The 19,995-nt window shown below is 37.6% G+C and overlaps 1 protein-coding gene across 1 annotated transcript in view; it reads right to left on the bottom strand.

Moving 5' to 3' along the window:
• SERPINI2 (serpin family I member 2) overlaps positions 1-19,995 on the bottom strand; it is a 34,076-nt gene that overhangs the window by 9,131 nt on the left and 4,950 nt on the right. Inside the window, exons 2-5 of the mRNA XM_003416254.4 lie at positions 15,762-15,992; positions 14,207-14,401; positions 13,934-14,126; positions 909-1,006 (exon numbers count right to left, since the gene is read on the bottom strand). Coding sequence (XP_003416302.3) covers positions 909-1,006; positions 13,934-14,126; positions 14,207-14,401; positions 15,762-15,992 — 717 coding nt within the window. The remainder of the gene's footprint in view (positions 1-908; positions 1,007-13,933; positions 14,127-14,206; positions 14,402-15,761; positions 15,993-19,995) is intronic.

Below are 19,995 nucleotides of genomic sequence, written 5' to 3' on the forward strand. Positions count from 1 at the left end.
ACCTCCTACCCCTCCTCGAGGAAAGCTAATTTATTCTATTTACTTACCCACATAATTGATGAGTGAATAAATTAATCAATACCTCTCCTAATTCCCATGTATTCATATAAGAATAACCAAAATATTTCCACAGTACTTCCATGTTATGATACAAAATCCCATTAGACAGACAAGCTCTTTATATAAAACAGAAGGCTGAATATAAAAAAAGTGAAGTAACTTGGGACAAATTGGCCTTCTTTACACAATTTTTCTCTTTAGTTTGTTATTTTTGAACTAGTGGGTACTGCCAAGACAAGAAGAATTAAAAGGCTGTCTTCGGCTTTGTTGTGCAAGTGAGAATCTTTAACCATGTGCGTTCTCCCAGGTGCTAGTTAGCATATGATCTCCATCTTCTCAGAACTATTGTCAGTCCAAAGGCCTGTGTTGCCAAATCTGCAATCTGTAGCATTACAGTTTCTAGATCACGTTCATCATCCAGCAGCTTGTAGGTGCCTGTTTCAAGGGCTTTAATATTACTGAATTAGCATTTGTGAATTGGTCTATAATAGTTTTATTAGCTTTGCTTAGATGAGAGCCTCAAAGTTGTAATTTCCTTTATTCAGATAAAGAAATCCAAACAGGGCCAAACCAAAAGCCCGTATAATACTTTTACCTACATGATTTCATTACAAGCATGGCTAAAAGGCTTATCTAACATTCTAAAATGCTTTCTGACTTTCATTAAAGAAAACTACTTAAATGCAAAGTAGAGTGCATGTTTACAGACAGCTTCAACATGACTATGGCATCTATTCACCATATGTGCTGTCTGTGACTGAATGCTTTCAGTTTTAAGACCAGACAGTTAACACAGTCCACTAAGAAAACATATTGACTTGATAATATAAGAATTATTTACGTATTACCTGTTATTCCAGAAAGGTCACAGCCACTGCTAAATATCTCAGTTAGGTTCAAAGAATACAAAGCTTCTTTGAAGTCTAATTTTTGTTCTATTTTAAATCTGTTTTTTAAAAAAAAATAAAGAAGGAAAGTATTAAACACTGCGCATGTTTGCTACCAAAATACTTTTCGTAAGATGATTTGGAAGAAATTATACTGAGAAATCTTTTATTTCATTATCACAATTACATTTTCTCACATTTCATACCATTTTCTTCCAGGGCCACTTATTTTTTCTGGGTTGCTAATAACTTGTTTCCCAGATAAATGATTAGTGGGAAGAGGGGGTGGGAGAAATATCATTTACCAAACAGAACAGAGTGAAAGTTCTAAGCTTTCAACTTCTTGGTTCCTTCCTAAGAAATTTAGACATTCCCTCCAGCAACTCTATATATTCAAGTTCTTCGCACCATCAAACATGTCTCCTGGCAGACATCCAAGGTACTATGAGAGAACAGTAGGAGCCAACAGTCCCTGGAAAAGATTGTCGGCTACTGAGCTAGAGAGAGGTGTTAATAACCTATCATCCATCTCGTCCACTCTGCTTGAGTTGTTACAGTTGATGTGGCTTCCTTCAGTTTATGGACACACCTAATGGCTTCCCAATAATCCCAATAAAAGAGTAAAAGAAATGGTGGGAGTTGGGGGGAAGGCTTTGACTAGTGCCTTCAGTCCATAAATCAGGACTCCAGCATTCAGCTAACATGTGTGGCCTTATTTGCCTCACTTGTGAGGAGGGAATTTAACCAGAGGCTCTCAGAGATTCCCTCAGGCACTGATCTTCTATGATTCCAAATTAACAGCTACCACTGAACCTCACTTTCCCATTTAAACAAAAAGAAAAAGAAGAAGCTGGTAGTGCTTAATGGATTTTATACATGCTTAAAATGAAAATTGATGCTTTAAAAAAAATCTTTTAAAGCATCAATTTTCATTTTAAAACTGGTCGGAAACTTTGTTTATGAAAGAAAAGTCCTTAAGCAGGAAGTCATGTATATTTGCTAAAAAAAGCAAAATGCCTGGGCAACTCCTGCCAAGGCAGCTCTGTGTATGCCCTGATAGTCATTTGCCCCTGTGCAGCCAGGTTTGGAAACACATACTTGTGCTCAAGCTCAGGAGCCTTGTTTATCTAATAGGTAGGCCCATACCTGGGACTAGAAATGAGCTTGGGCAATCCGTCTAATTAGATCATTATTTTAATTGTCAAATACTAAACAAGCTTTTTAATTATAATTCTTCAAAACAATGAACATGCTGTGGCAGAATTTTACCAGGCCTCAATTATTTTTTGCTAAACTCTTATGTTAATTCATTCAGAGTCCTCTCCAAGTTGAAATGGGTGTGAAATGCACATTAAAATCTACTGATAAAGAAAACAGCTTATTCATGCCAGCTGTTTTTAACTTTCTTCTTCCTAACGAACGTCCTACTAAGAAATAATATGCAGAAAAGGGGTTTTGAGATTTTTTTTTTCCTGTTTTATTGTCACCATATATTTTTTTAAGCTGAGTGGAGTAAAAAAGAAATAATATGCAGAAAAGGGGTTTTGAGATTTTTTTTTTTCCTGTTTTATTGTCACCATATATTTTTTTAAGCTGAGTGGAGTACAGGCCTCTAAAAGGTGAAGGACAAATGTTCTAATCCACCTATAAATTGGCTATTTTTAGTATAATAGACCAATAATTTTAGGGTAATGACAAGAATACTGCAAGACTTATTACAACTTCTAATGATGTCTAATTATCACCAGGGTCATTTAACTCACAATATAGTCCAATGAAACCTACAACAATAGAAACACATTCAGCCATTTAATAAAAGTGCAATCTGCAGCCAATTTCTAATTATCAATAATTGTTGGGACCATGAACAGCCAGGCATGAATTAGCACTTGCATGTGTTAGGAATTTAATATAGATTTTAGTTTTTAATCTTCACAAAGGCCCCGGGAAGCTGGCATTATTATTCTCATTTATATACAAGAAAGTAAAGGCTCAAGAAGTTTGATTTCCATACTCAGGGTCAAGGTAGGTGCCAGACCTGAGATTTAAACTCAGGTGCATTTGAAGCTAAAGTTCATGTGCTCACTCCCACCTCCCCCTATTCCAAAACATGATCCCAATCAATATTTGGAGGGAAGTATGTACCTCTTCCAAATTTTGTGAGCCTTCGCGTTTGTCACAATGGAAGTTCATTTCACCTTTTCCTTAAACTCCTTTAAAATTGTTGAAAGAAAATCAGCCAAGGGTAAAAGGATGAGCAGCAAAAAGGCTGATTAGACACTTAGCAACAAGGTAATCATAAATGAATGCCTTAGCCTATGCCAATTACCTATTTGCTTAAAAGACAGCAGTTTACTCCCAAGTGTAACCGTCATGCATAATCTCACAGAGGTAAAAGCTGCAGAAAATGAAGGAAAACAATCTAGAATTTCTGTTTTAAGATGGACCCACTCCTGGCCTCAAGATGTCACCATGCATTGGTCTTGTCCCTTCCTTCTCCTGGCATAAGGGCTCCTGTTTAACTAAAACAAGTCTCGGATGGGCCTTCCTTTAAATTCCTATCCTTAATATCTGAAATCCCAGTTTGGATTCAGTGGGCTTTGAACTACCCTTGGAAATCTTAGGGTTTCTTGCAAGGATAAAATATAACACAATCCTTGATCGTGGTGAACCTGGGCTGCTATGTGGGTACATAGTTACTTTTGGTAACATTCCAAGTAATTACCTCATGGTATGTGTGTGAGTGTGTGTGTGTATGTGTATGCATGTATCTGTGTAAGAAATGCTCTATTTCCTTAATGGGCACTACATGCTAAATTTAAAACACTTTTCATCACATACAAAACATATCCGGTTACTATTCAATGTAAATTTGAGACTCCAGTTTGTATCAGTGTCCTAGAGCTTAAAGGACATGAACATTTTGTAATCACTACTGCAGCTGGTCATGACATGTCTATTCTCGTGTCCAGCCTCATTTTCCCCAGGTTCACTTTCCCTCACCCGTATAGAGCTCACATTCACCCACTTACAGATCCAAGGTTGGCCAAGTCCTGGGATAATATTTAGCCCAGCAAGAATATGACATTTCCCTTCTAGGGTAAACCAAAAAAACCAAACCCGTTGCTGTAGATTCCGCTCATAGGGACCATATAGGACAGGGTAGAACTGCCCCATAGAGCTTCCAAGGAGCACCTGATAGATTTGAACTGCTGACCTTTTTGTTAGCAGCCATAGCTCTTAGCCACTATTCCCTAGGGTAAAAAAAAAAAAAAATTCCCTAGGGTAGGTGGTGTTATTTCTTTTGAACATCTCCTTGGTGCTGCTGCTCCAGATCTGTATTCTTGGTGTTCATGCCATCGCTGACCTTTTGCTCTTTCTGAACTCCTTTCTCCAGAACCTACATAGCCCCTTGCTGTCTGCCATCTCTGCCTTCTCATTACCTCCATGAACCCAGGCACACATGTTCTCTCTCACGCCTGCCCCGCATTGCACGTGCTTTTTGACTCCTGGTTAACCTCCTGCAGTTTTGGCTTTGTCACTTATTAGCTGTGTGACCATAGGCAAGGTATTTCACTGTTTGCAACTTACCTGAATATAAAAACTTGTTTCTATCACATTACTAATAAACAAAATTAATTGAATACTACCCATTTTATAAGCATTTTCTCGTGAAATCATCACAACAACCCCAAAGGTATGTATTATCATCGTCCCGCTAGCCAGCAAAAAAAAATTAGACAAATAAGGTAATTTGCTTAATATCATACAGTAAGAAAGTGGAACAGCTCTTGGTCTTAAACATTATGATTTATTTTCCATGATCTGGTTTCAACATTTGGTAAGAGATACAGTGATGTCTCTCACCAAATGTTGATATTGTGATGTCGAACTGAACAGAAGATTTCAAAGGGCGGCTCGAGACATGTGCAAAGACCTGGAGACGGAAAACCAAAAGGGAAGAACACGCTCGGCATTTCTCAAGCTGAAAGAACTGAAGAAAAAATTCAAGCCTCGAGTTGCAATAGTGAAGGATTCTGTGGGGAAAATATGAAACAACGGAGGAACCATCAAAAGAAGAGGGAAGGAATACACAGACTCATTATACCAAAAAGAATTAGTTGATGTTAACTATTTTTAGAGGTAGCATATGATCAGGAACCGATGGTACTGAAGGAAGAAGTTCAAGCTGCTCTGAAGGCATTGGCAAAAAACAAGGCTCCAGGAATTGATGGAATATCAACTGAGATGTTTCAACAAACAGATGCAGCACTGGAAGTGCTCACTCATTATGCCAAGAAATATGGAGGACGGCTTCCTGGCCAACTGATTGGAAGAGATCCATATTTATGACTATTCCTAAGAAAGGTGATCCAACTGAATGTGGAAATTATAGAACAACATCATTAAAATCACAGGCAAGCAAAATTTTGCTAAAGATCATTCAAAAATGGCTGCAGCAGTATATTGACAGGGAACTGCCAGAAATTCAGGCTAGTTTCAGAAGAGGACATGGAACCGGGGATATCACCGCTGATGTCAAATGGATCCTGGCTGAAAGCAGAGAATACCAGAAGGATGTTTACCTGTGATTTATTGACTATGCAAAGCATTCGACTGTGTGGATCATAACAAATTATGAATAACACTGCAAGGAATTGGAATTCCAGAACACTTAATTGTGCTCATGAGGAATCTTTACATAGATCAGGAGGCAGTTGTTTGGACAGAACAAGGGGATACTGATTGGTTTAAAGTCAGGAAAGGTGTGCGTCAGGGTTATATTCTTTCACCGTACCTATTCAGTCTGTACGCTGAGCAAATAATACAAGAAGCTGGACTATATGAAGAAGAACGGGGTGTCAGGATTGGAGGAAGACTCATTAACAATGTGCGTTATGCAGATGACACAACCTTGCTTGCTGAACGTGAAAAGGGCTTGAAGCACTTACTAAAGAAGATCAAAGACCACAGCCTTCGGTATGGATTGCACCTCAGCATAAAGAAAACAAAAATCCTCACAACTGGACCAATAAGCAACATCATGATAAACGGAGAAAAGACTGAAGCTGTCAAGGATTTCATTTAACTTGGATCCAGAACCAACAGCCATGGAAGCAGCAGTCAAGAGATCAAGACATGCATTGCATTGGGTAAATCTGCTGCAAAGGATCTCTTCAAAGTGTTGAAGAGCAAAGATGTCACCTTGAAGACTAAGATGCGCCTGACCCAAGCCATGGTATTTTCAATAGCATCATATGCATGTGAAAGCTGGACAATGAATAAGGACGACCAAAGAGGAATTGACGCCTTTGAATTGTGGTGTTGGTGAAGAATATTGAATATACCATGGACTGCCAAAAGAACGAACAAATCTGTCTTAGAAGAAGGACAGCCAGAATGCTCTTTAGAAGCAAGGATGGCAAAGACGGTGTCTTACATACTTTGGACATATTGTCAGGAGGGATCAGTGCTGTAGAAGGACATCGTGCTTGGCAAAGTACAAGGTCAGTGGAAAAGAGGAAGACCCTTAATGAGGTGGATTGACACTGTGGCTGCAACAATGGGCTCAAGCATAACAACGATTGTAAGGATGGCGCAGGACCGGGCAGTGTTTCCTCATGTTGTGCTTAGGGTCGCTATGAGTTGGAACTGGCTCGATGGCACCTAACAACAACGACATTTTTGATGTCACATCAGTCAATATCTTTAAAGAATGATTCCATTCAGAAAGGCTATGCCTATAGTTTAAATAAGGTATTATGACACATTTGAATAGAAAAATAGCTCTTAACAAATTTAAAGACACAAACCTCTGAAAATCCAATGACAAGTATAAAGTATAAAAACAATGATCATGTATGCATAAATAGTATGCAAATAATTTCAGGGGGCTTCACAGGCTTATTAAAGTCTACCTCTGAACTCTCCAGAAGTCTATGGTGCTCAGTTAAAAACTGCTACAAATAAACAAGAAATCACAGTCCTTATTTTCCTAGTAAGCCAACTTTAGAATTTAAAGGCAATCTATTTCTTCTTTTCCTTCTTAACACATGTCTAGTCACATACTCTAATAAATGTCTTCCTACTCCACCATTTCATTATATTTCCAGTGAAGCTGCTCTTTCTAAACACGCATCACTTTGAGCGTCTGAATTGTCGCAATGGTTTCCTAACTAGTCTTTTGGGCTTTCCCTCTATAACACATCCAACAACATCATCCATAGCTACTATTCAATTTGAAGCAACAAACATTGAGCATATACTATTTTTCAGATGCATGCTTTGTGTTGGGTCACAGAGAGGAAATGCATAGCTCTTGAACTCAAGTAATTTAAAGTCTAGTCAGGAAGACAAACAAATAATTTTAGCACAGTTATTATGCAGAAATAAGTTCAAGGTACTAGGAGAATTTCCCAGCTGGGAGAAGAGAAGATGTTTGTGGGATTTTGCATAAAGAAATCTGAAAGCTCTCTGAAATCCAAATGTAGCGTTAAGGACCAATAGGGGTTATCTGGGAGCCCTAGTAGTTCAGTGGTTAAGACCTTGGCTGCTAACTGAAAAGTAGGCGGCTTGAACCCACCAGCTGCTCCATGGGAGAAAGATGTGGCAGCCTGCTTCCATAAAGATTACAGCCTAGGAAACCCTATGGGACAGCTCCACTCTGTCTTACAGGGTTGCTATGAGTCGGAATTGATTCGACGGTAATGAGGGTAGGGGTTATCCAAAAAAGTGGAGACAAGGAAGCGTTTCAGACAAGTCACTCAACATGAACAAAGGCATTGTGACTGCCAGACATATCTTTCTCACCAAACCTGTTGCTCTCAAATTGATTCTGACTCATGGTGACCCCATGTGTTTCAGAGTAGGACTGCTCCATAGGGTTTTCAACGCTGTGACTTTTCAAAAGCTGATTGCTAGGCCTTTCTGCCTAGGCTCCTCTGGGTGGGTTCAAACCACCAACTTTTCAGTTAGTAGTCAAGTCCTTAAACATTTGAGCCACCCAGGGACCTCTATATTTTCTAAAACTCTGCCTTAATTATTACGGTATTCAACTTGAAAATTTTCAGTAATCCGTAAGGGATTTCTCAATCTTGATTCTTCTTCTAAAGCCCAGCTCAAGACCTTGATCATCCATGTTAGCCTTTGTTTACAATTCCAGTTTATGGTGCTCCCTCTCCACTCTTCCTTTCTCCCTTCTTTCGTTTTTTTCTTCCTTTCTTCCATTTTTTCTTCCTCCTTTCCGTTTTTTCTTCCTTTTTTCTATTTTTCCTTCCTTCTTTCCATTTTTCCTTCCTTCTTTCCATTTTACCTTCCTTCCTTCCTTTCTTTCCTCCTTCCCTCCCTCCTTCCTTCCTTGCTTCCTCTCTGACTCCTCATAAACCTCCTCTACTCACTATACATTGCTATATATGGTTAGTAAATTTTTTAAGGAAATCTTCTACCACTCCATCTTATAACCACCCTAACAATAGGTATCATGTCTAGCACTTTGCATCTTTTCCAACTCCTTGCTCAGAGTAGGTCCCAGTCAATCTCCACTTTTAAAAAGGAGATGAATTTGCTAATAAATAGTAATATAATCAAGACTTAAAGGCTTTGAGCCAATAGACTTGAGAGCTAATCCCGTCTTTCACTACTTATTGAAAGGCAATTTGCCCATTGTACATCTCAATTTTCTTATCTACGAAATGTGGGATATAACCAACAAACCATACAACCACAGCTTTTAGTATTAAAATAAAAATTCTAAATGCTTTATAAAGTTAAAAGTGCTATACAGATGAATATCACTTCTTATTTACCTTATTAACATGCATTAAAGTATCACTTTTGCCTATATGAATAATCATAAAATACATTCTCAGGAACATTACTCATACAGCTATGAATCTGGTGCGTAGTGTGTGTTAGACTCTTCAACCTAATGAAATTTTACTACTATTTATAGGATCCCATTTTACCTTTAGACAAAGTAATGTGATTATTTTAGCTGATATTCAATTGCAGAATAGTGTCCAAAATCAGATGTCTAATATCTTGTTGTTGTTGCTGCTAGGTACCATAGAGTGTGTTCTGACTAATAGTGACCCTAGTACAACAGACCAAAGCAGTGCTTGAACCTGCACCATCTTCACAATCTTTGTTTTGCTTGAGCCCACTGTTGCAGCCACTGTGTCAGTCCATGTCATTGAAGGTCTTCCTCTCTTTCACTGACCTTCTACTCAACCAGCATGGCGTCCTTCTCCAGGGACTGGTCCCTCCTGATAATATGTCCACAGTAAAAAAAATATGTCCACAGTAGGTGAGAAAAAGTCTCACTATACTCTCTTCTAAGGAGCACTCTGGCTGTACTTCTTTCAAGACAGATTTGTTCATTCTTCTGGCAGTCCATGGTATATTAAATATTCTTCGTCAACACGATAATTCAAAGGTGTCAATTTTTCTCTGGTCTTCTTTATTCACTGTCCAGTTTTTGAATGCATATGAGGTGATTAAAATACCATGGCTTAGGTCAGGTGCACCTTAGTCTTCAAAGTGACATCTGTGCTTTTCAACATTTTAAGGAGGTTTTTTGCAGCAGATTTGCCCAATACAATACATCCTTTGACTTCCTGACTGTGGCTCCCATGGGAATTGATTGTAGATACAAGTAAAATGAAATTCTTGACAACTTAAATATTTTCTTCATTTATCAGGATGTTGCTTATGGGTCCATTTGTGGGGATTTTTGTTTTCTTTATGTTGAGATACAATCTATACTGAAAGCTGTAGTCTTTGACCTTCATCAGTAAGTGCTTCAAGTCCTCTTTGCTTTCTACAAGCAAGGTTGTGTTATCTGCATATCACAGGTTGTTAATGAGCCTTCCTCCAATCCTAATTCCCCGTTCTTCTTCATATAGTCCAGTTTCTTGGATTATTTCCTCAGCATACAGATTTAATCAGTATAGCAAAAGGATACAACCCAGACACAGCTTTTCTGACTTTAAATCTTGCAGTAGCCCCTTGTTCTGTTGGAACAACTGCCTCTTGATCTATGTACAGGTTCCTCAGCCAAGATCCATCTAACAACATCAGTGATATCCTTCATTCCATGTCCTTTTCTGAATCCAGATTGAATTTCTGGAAGTTCCCTGTTAATGCACTGCTGAAACTGCTTTTGAATGATCTTCAGTAATATTTTACTTGCGTGTGATATTAATGATATTGTTCAATAATTTCCTCATTCTGTTGAATCCATTCCTTTCTTTGGCATGGGCACAAATATGGAACTCTTCCAGTTGGTTGGCCAGGTAACTGTCTTCCAAAATCTTTTACATAGATGAGTGAGCACTGCATCCTTTTGTTGAGAAATCTCAATTGATATTCTGTCAGTTCCTGGACCCTTGTTTTTTACCAATGCCTTCAGTGCAGCTTGACTTCTTTGTTCAGTACCATTGTTTCTTGATCATATGAGACCTACTGAAATGGTTGAACCAACTTTTTTTGGTAAAGTGACTGTTTATTCCATCTTCTTTTGATGCTTCCTGTATTGTTCAATGTCCACCCCCCGCCCCCCCGCCAGAATCCTTCAATATTGCAATCCGAGGCTTGAATTTTTTCTTCATTTCTTTCAGCATAAGAAATGCTGAGCATGTCCTTCCATTTCGGTTTTCTAACTTCAGGTCTTTGCACATTTCATTATAATACTTTATTTTGTCTTCTTGAGCTGCTCGTTGAAATCTTCTGTTCAACTCTTTTACTTCATCATTTCTTCTGTTCAGTTTAGCTACCCTACATTCAAGAGCAAGCTTCAAAGTCTCTTCTGACATCTAGTACCTTACAGATAATAAAAAACCCATTGCCATAAACACTAGAAAACACCCAGTATTTTTAGACTACACTGTGTTGTATTGGTCTTGATTCTAAACTAGGCACATATGGAAGTGGGGAAGGAGAAGTGTTTTTTAAATAACTACAATATAAATAGCCATCTAAATAGTCACATGCTTCTTCCTACTGTGCCTTGTGTACATTCTTATTAATTTTTCTAACTCTTAAATTTATTAAACTTTGCTACCAAAGAGGCTTTTATTTCATTTTACAATAAAAAGAATTTAGTATAGTTCATTAGACTTCCAATTTTACCAAAATCTTCAATTATCACTTTGAAAAACATTGTGTATTGATTAAGATATAGAAGAACCATAGCATTGAATAATAAAATATAAAACTGTCAGTCCACCCAAAAGCATTTATTGAGCCTGTATATTTCTCTCTTCTGTACTAAACACATGTTCTAAATTGGTCTTATTTTGATGAGAGCTCTGGTGGTACAGTGGTTAAGAGCTCAGGCTGTTTAACCAAAAGGTCAGTAGTTTGAATCCACCAGCAGCTCCTTGGAAATCCTAGGAGGCAGTTCTACTCTTTCCTACAGGGCCACTATGAGTCGGAATTTACTCTACAGCAACAGGTTTGGTTTTTATTTTAGTGTGAGGAAAATTTTCATTTCAGGGAAAATGTATTTCAAAACTTTCAATTTGTCATTTTGGTGCTCAGGAAACTTAATTCAATAAATTGTGCATAATGGGCTGAACTTGTTAATAAGCATAAAAAAAACAAGCAAATCATTCCTTTAAGAAAACAGAGGATTCATCTTTTCGGTAAAAACCAAACACATTTTAAATGTAATGTAGTAATGTAATTGAAATATTGATAACAAAATCTTCAGTCTTGTGAATACAAAGCACATTTCACCTTTCTGTCCCTAGAGAGAAATTTCCCAGCAAATGGCTAAGGTTCTATTTTTCATTATGGTGCGTGTATGGGGAAAAAGGGATGGCTTCATCAGGACTCTTACAGGGAATGAATTCAAGACTGACTGGAAAGTTCAATTCTAATTTCTGAGATATTTAAAATTAGATAAAGGGAAAGAATAGAGAATCACTTTCTTGAATATATTTATGTAATTTAATTCAACAATACTCATTTAGCACATACTATAGTGTTGCTGAAGAATGTGGCATTAAGATTGGAGGAAGACTCATTAACCACCTGCAATATGCAGATGACACAACCTTCCTTACTGAAAAGGAAAAGGACTTGAAGCACTTACTGATGAAGATCAAAGACTACAGCCTTCAGTATAAATTGCACCTCAACATAAAGAAAACAAAAATTCTCACATTTTTTTTTTTTAGACCAATAACATGATAAACAGAGTTGTCAAAGATTTCATTTTACTTGGATCCACAAGCAATGCCCATGGAAGCTGCAGTCAAGAAATCAAATGAAATATTGCACTGGGCAAATAAGACTTCTTCAAAGTGTTAAATAGCAAAGAATTCACTTTAAGGACTAAGGCATGCCTGCTCAAGCCATGGTACTTTCAATCACCTCATATGCATGCAAAAGCTGGACAAAGAATAAGGAAGACCAGAAAAGAATCGATGCCTTTGAATTATGGTGTTGGTGAAGACTATTGAACATACCATGGAAGAAATACAGCCAGAATGCTCTTTAGAAGCGAGTGTGGAGAGACTTCTCATGTATTTTGGACATGTTGTTAGGAGGGACTGCCTATCCCTGGAGAAGGACATCATGCTTGGTAAAGTAGACTGTCAGGGAAAGGGAGAAAGGCCCTCAATGATGGATTGATACAGTGTTTCCAACAATGGGCTCAAACAAAATAATGTTTGTGAGAGTGGTGCAGGACTGGGCAGTATTTTATTCTGCTGTGTGTGCACACTTAACCACAGCAACAGAGGATGGAGGATAGAAGTTTGATGTGGTGTGGGGGATTAGAAAATTCTCTAGATATAAACAAGGAGCTCCAAGCTCCAACTTTAGTAAAGCCAGAAGTGACTGCTTTCTGAGGTTTTGCTCCGTCAAATCAGCAGTCACGCAGGAGAGGCTTTTTGACTGGACCCAGATTTGAGGATGGTTGGGAAGACAGTTAGGAAATGGTCAAAGATAAGGAGACAAAATCATTAAAAGTGTCTGTGAGAGTATGATTGAATGACTAATGACTAGATTCTGGCTATGTAGAAAAGGAGGTGAAAGCCAAAAGGTGTAAGACGTTATGGGTCAGGAACAAGGGGAACACAACACCTGTAGACATTGATGAGTTTGAAGAGAAATTTAGAAACAAAAGGACAGAGTAAATCTATTAGACATCTGACTCTTTTTAAAAGTTCAGGTGGACTATGAATTATTTGGGCACATAATACTCCTGTCTCCTAGAAGTATAATATGAAGACAATCCTGTTTATAATTATTGTTGCCTGAGACATGCCTTTGCAATTTCCATTTTGTTTTAACTTCGTAAAATTGACCAAAGGACTTGATTTGTAATTCAGTGACTGTTAGAGCACCATCTGCCAAAAGTGATTTGGCATTGTCTTTTAATTGTGTTTCGTGGCTTTTGTTTTCCTTAGACATAATACCAAAACCCAGACTCCTTACCATCCCATTGATCTCGACTCATAGTGACCTATAGGACAGAATAGAACTGCCCCATGGGGTTTCTAAGGATGGAATGTTTACAGAAGCAGACTGCCACATCTTTGTCCTGCAGAGCAGCTGGTAAGTTCAAACCACCAACCTTGTAGTTAGCAGCTGAGCAGTTAACCACCTGGGCTCCTTTTAGACATAATGAAAGATAAATATTTCAAATTCCAATCAGAAAAAAAGGAGAGATAAGTTTTTGTAATACAAAGTTAATAATTATTTTTAATCCCAGCAGTCTAGTTTTCAGAATTTATGGTTCTTCATCCCTTCAGGGAAAATTAGCACTTCAAGTCAGTCCTCCTCATGACAAAGCAATGCTGTCACAGGCTAGACCTGCCTTTGTATCCAGTAAATTGGGTAACATCTCCATATGAGTTTTTCTTTTCATTTGTGTCAATAGCCTTCTCAAGCATTTGTTACCTTTCAGCTGGCTATGGAAATTCCTCCCTCTATAAATGGAAACAAAAGAACCAGAATAATGAAATTACATTACTGACCTAGGGAGGCTTACTTCTACTTCCTCTTCGTGGATTTCAGAGAGCAATTTCAGGATTTGATGAGCAGTAATTAGTTTTTCCACTTCCCCTATGTTCACATTTTCTGCAGGAAGTATGATGATTAAACTAAATTCATTACCTTTATAAGGTAATTCCAAAACCTGGTAGTTCATAGAAGACTCAGAAAAATAACCTGGAACAGAGAAAATAAAATATTACATATAACTGGCAATTCCCAAAGCCATGCTTTTGGAGTATGGTTTCTCGCAGTACCATATTTTGTTCTCAGAAGAGCCTTCATCATTGGAATCTTGACTGCAGAACCATCTTTCTTAGTGAAGTTCATCAGTTGTGTGTCTTCTTTTCTGAATTTTTGTTTCCAATCTCCCTTGAAATAAAGAGCATTCACCAGGACAAGTCTAGTCAGAGGGCCAAACTCTTCCCCTGAAAACATGTCTTTAATTTTTCCTGTGAAGTGAGTGGAACAGGAGGCAGAAAGAAATAAGCAATAGTGGTTCAGCAGAATTGCTTTAAATCAAATTAAAGAAGAAATTCCTTTTGCAGATCAGTAATGGACAGAGTGATTGCATGATTTATCGTTTAAATTTGGCAATTTCGAGAGTAAAGGGGAGCACTATTAACCATTTCACTAAGAAACAGGTGCAAAAGGAGACTGTTTTAGGCAAACTTGGACATATGGTCACCTTAGTAATGGACTCTCTTTAGTGAAAACATTTGCGTCAATCATCTTTTGAGAAGAACAAAAACAAAGTATCTCTTCCTGCTTATTAGTATTATTCAGGCTTTCAGGATTCTTCAATAAGTCAGTCACAATTAGCAAGTCAATAGTAGACCCAAACTTAGCACTTTTGTGGCTGTAGTAGCCTCAGACCATTGAAAAGGGACAAGAATGCTAGTATGGTTTTCCTCGTGCAAACCACTAATCTCCTATCTCAATGCCCCAAAAATATATCGAAGTTATCACGGGTGCCATCGAGCTGTCTTCAGTGTGTCCTGCCGATAGAATTTTCCTGTGAACACTGCTCACCACGCTCACCTCACATTTCCTAGCTTATGCTTCCCCACCTAAGGCTACCCTTAAAGAATACAGTACTTTCTTACATGACCACATCTGTTGTAGTTGAATGAACAAAGAATCAAACTACGGTTAGCTGAGGGCCTACTATGCGCTTGTCATTTCACGTGCATTGTTATTAAACCTTCCAATGGGCCTGATATATTTTAATAGTATCCTCATTTTAAATGGGACATAGTTTATAACTTGTTATTATTTGAACTTAGATCTGTGTGGTTTTAAGCTTGTACTCTTTCTACAATGTCATTCTGTAGTCCCTTTGGAATATTTGTCAGTTTGCATTTAGGTTAAATTTAGATTACCATGTTTATGATAGGACTATCAACATTCATTATTAAATATTAACACATTCAACAAAGATGTGTTAGTTATTTACAGAATATGTGGGAAAGAAGGCATCTGGGATTGACAGGTCTAACTTCTACCTGGTCAAAGGCATTAATCCTGCTGTCATATCTACAAAAACCTATGCTTGAAGAAAAATTATTATTTAAAATTCTTCCATTAGGAATTAAAAAAAAAAAAAGGTGTCACTCCAAAAAAGAAAAAGAAATTTGTATACTTTTCAAAGCAGCTTAAAAAAACTCTCAGTTTTATGACTTAGGATTAATTTGAATAACAGTGAAATGACATAGGAGATTTGATTACTCTGATGCATAGTTTAGTAGGAAAATAGTTATTCTTTACTTCAAGATATTAAAAACCACGCAAACAATGAATGGGAAACTTTACCATCTGTTTTGCTTTCTACCCAAGTACTTATTGTTTCTGCACAAGCCTTTGCATCCTGAAAATCCAGCAATTTTATAGCACTCTGAAAAAATTCCTTGTTGCTATGGAGATACTCTTCTTTCACAGTGAAGCCTTCTTGAAGGTAGAGGGCATTGGCAAGATTAAATGTAAATTCTTGTTTTTTCTCCAAGATGGCAGAGAAAAATGATTTCAGCATGGAAAATTCTTCTCCTAAAAAATAATTATAATGTATACTGACGTATTGAACAGCATAAAAACAACAGCTTTTCAGTTTTGCTATCTAAATGCTCTTATTCATATCATCATTTTTGCACCCTTAGGTATAATGATCCTTTCTAAGTTATAAATATTTTAAGCATTTATCTTCTGCAGAAAAATGCATTTTCTGGAGAAACCAACATTTATATAGGAAGAAAGAATGTGTAAATTTTGAAATTTGTCAAAGCAAAAATACACATTCATACAGGTTGAAGGACACTCCCTCTTTATAGTCAAGTTTTAGCTCATTTTTGGTTGTTGGAAATTCATGTTCAGAATGTCATTCTTCATATAATATGTACATATCACATTTATCAAAGGGGAATGCTAATGCATGCTGATGAGGGTTTTATAGGGATCATGATGAGCAATCCTTTTCAATATTACTTTTATTTCAGTTTGAGAAAGAATTGCTGTCTTATGAGCAACTACATCTTTCCAAGTTTTGAAATTTACCAGGTAACCCCTATAATCACCTCTACAGATGTGTAAGAATCAGAATTGTCTATTTCTTCAGGTTCATTAATCTATATACTTTGGCTGTCTACATTAACAATAAAAATCCTAACCATTCCAACTAAGCCACTAGCTAAATGAGTCTGTCAGAGTCAACTGAAAGAAACACTCTTGGCCAATTATTTATTGTTCAATTATTCTGACCACAGTGTTGTCACGAGGCTGCACAAGCTTATGAGAGAATTTTACTGATAGTTTGCTCAGTAGGTTTCTTTACATTACCAAAGGTTACGGATAATTTCATTCCTTTTTGGCTTAATCCTAGAACTCAGTCGAGTCTAATTTTATTTCAAATAATAGGTTCTTTCAGGTCCTTCATTATATTTTCAGTTGTTGTTGTTGGGTGCCATCAAAGGTCAGGTTGACTCTGACTCAGAGTGACCCCGACTCAGAGTGACCCCATGTGACAGAGTAAAACTTCCTCATAGGGTTTCCCTGACTATAATCTTTACAGGAGCAGATTGCCAGGTATTTCTCCCCCAGAGCTACTGGGCGGATTCAAAAGCCAACCTTCTGGTTAGTAGCTGAGTACTTAACTATTGTACCACCAGGGCACTTTCATAACTTAAAAACAAATGGTTCATTATTGGAAGATGCTCAAAAGGTTAAAAAAAAATTGTAACAGAAAGGAACTCACTACTAGATAGCTATTGGAAATAAGGGGTGTGTGTGTGTGTGTGTGTCTATGCGTGTATGCTATATTTAATACAGAGCTAGCAGAGCCACCGTCAGCCTATCGAGTGTTATCGTACAGATAAGAACAGGCTCCCTCTCCCAAGGTCTGCAGACTTATGATCTCACATCTTGCCCAGGTGAGTGGAGACTGCATTTCAGTCCCCACTCGTCTCCTTTATCTGGTGCTCTTCCTCAGTATACAATCTGCACGACCATAAAGGAAATTCTGCAAGGTATATTCCATTGTACTTCTAACTCTATGTTTCTCCATTTACTGGGATGTAGACAAGGACATAGAATATTTTTAGATATAAAACCTTACTTCTATATGATTGATTCCAAAGAATTTCAGTAATTCTTTACAACCCTGGCTTTCCCTACATAAGGAAGAGAAGAAAGTTTATTCATTTTACTTTTTTATGCATTGATTTCAGATGTAAATCTTTGTAGCCATTTGAAACCCCAAAGGAATATCTCAATAACTGGGAGGCTATAGAGGAGACTCCTAGTAAAGATACAAAAGCTTTTCTCAAAGAACTAATTAAGGTCAGAAATGAGGTGGCAGAATTTCAAATCAATTTTCAGGAATTCGTAATTTCTGAACATCTTTTTTTTTTTTTTTTAAAGGAATGGGAGAAAAAAGAAAGAGTCAAAACAGTTCCAACTCATTTGTCAAAGCAAACAGATTTATGTCATGTACTTAAGCTCTAAGACTGTGTGACAGTCAGCTGCTGTTTGATAAATCACCGGGCTCAGAAGTCAATGAAAAAAATGTCACCAAGTAGCACAAGGTTGGAGGAGAATATAAAGTTATCTGACTTATAAATTTGATTTAATTTACAGATAAACAACCTCTTTTAGCACAGGTCAAAAAGAATAAATATGCATGGTTCATAAGAAGCAATGAGAATAAGTTATTTTCTTTCCTAAAATAGGGCCATGGAGAACCCGTATTGGGTAAATGAAACTGTGGTTTGATTATACCAGCCCTACAGAAAATATCCTAAATTTAAGTATATGTTTACTTTTCCTGCTATTAAGAGCCCAAAGGCCAGTCACGTGCGCAATGTGACTAATTGAAAACAAAAAACAAAAGGAGTCATAGAACTATAGATTAGTTTAGCCAAAAGGTCCATATAAATAATCTCATCCACACCCCTCTTTTTATGGTGAGTAATCTGAGGCGCCCCTTACATGACTGTCAGTTTGTCATACTGTGGGGGCTTGCATGTTGCTGTGATGCTGGAAGCTATGCCACCGGTATTCAGATACCAGCAGGGTCACCCATGGAGGACCGGTTTCAGCTGAGCTTCCAGACTAAGACAGATTAGGAAGAAGGACCCGGCAGCCTACTTCTGAAAAGCATGAGCCAGTGAAAACCTTATGAATAGCAGCAGAACATTGTCTGATACAGTGCTGGAAGATGAGCCCCCCAGGTTGGAAGGCACTCAAAAGATGACTGGGAAAGAGCTGACTCCTCAAAGTAGAGTCAAGCTTAATGACATGGTTGGAGTAAAGCTTTCAGGACCTTCATTTGCTGATGTGGCACGACTCAAAATGGGAAGAAATAGCTGCAAACATCCATTAATAATTGGAACCCAGAATGTATGAAGTATGAAACTAGGAAGACTGGAAATCGTCAAAAATGAAATGCAATGCATAAACATCCATATCCTAGGCATTAGTGAGCTACATGGACTGGTATTGGCCATTTTGAATTGGACAATCATATAGTCTACTATGCTGGGAATGACAACTCAAAGAGGAATGGTGTTGCATTCATCATCAAAAAGAACTTTTCAAGATCTATTCTGAAGTACAATGCTGTCAGTGATAGGATAATACGCATTTGCCTACAAGGAAGACCAGTTAATATGACTATTATTCAAATTTATGCACCAACCACTAGGGCCAAAGATGAAGAAATAGAAGATTTTTATCACCTGCTGCAGTCTGAAATTGATCGAACATGCAGTCAAGATGCATTGATAATTACTGGTGATTGGAATGCAAAAGTTGAAAACAAAGAAGAAGGATCAGTAGTTGGAAAATATGGCCTTGGTGATAGAAACGATGCCAGAGATTGAATGATAGAATTTTGCAAGACCAACGACTTCTTCATTGCAAATACCTTCTTTCACCAACATAAACAGTGACTATACACATGGACCTCACCAGATGAAACACACAGAAATCAAATTGACTACATCTGTGGAAAGCTCAATATCATCAGTCAGAACAAGGCCAGGGGCCAACTGTGGAACAGACCATCAATTGCTCATATGCAAGTTGAAGCTGAAACTGAAGAAAATCAGAGCAAGCCCACGAGAGCCAAAATATGACCTTGAGTATATCCCACCTGAATTTAGAGACCATCTGAAAAATAGATTTAATGCTTTGAACACTAGTAACCAAAGACCAGACAAGCTGTGGAATGACATCAAGGACATCATCCATGAAGAAAGCAAGAGGTCACTGAAAAGACAGGAAAGAAAGAAAAGACCAAGATGAATGTCAGAGGAGACTCTGAAACTTGCTTTCGAACGTCGAGCAGATAAAGCAAAAGGAAGAATTGATAAAGTAAAAGAACTGAACAGAAGATTTCAAAGGGCCACTCTAGAAGACATAGAAAAGTATTATAATGACATGTGCAAAGAGCTGGAGATGGAAAACCAAAAGGGAAGAACACGTTCGGCGTTTATCAAGCTGAAAGAACTGAAGAAAAAATTCAAGCCTCAAGTTGCAATAGTGAAGGATTCTATGG

Source organism: Loxodonta africana, chromosome 23, assembly GCF_030014295.1.
Source record: "Loxodonta africana isolate mLoxAfr1 chromosome 23, mLoxAfr1.hap2, whole genome shotgun sequence".
Lineage (NCBI taxonomy): Eukaryota > Metazoa > Chordata > Mammalia > Proboscidea > Elephantidae > Loxodonta > Loxodonta africana.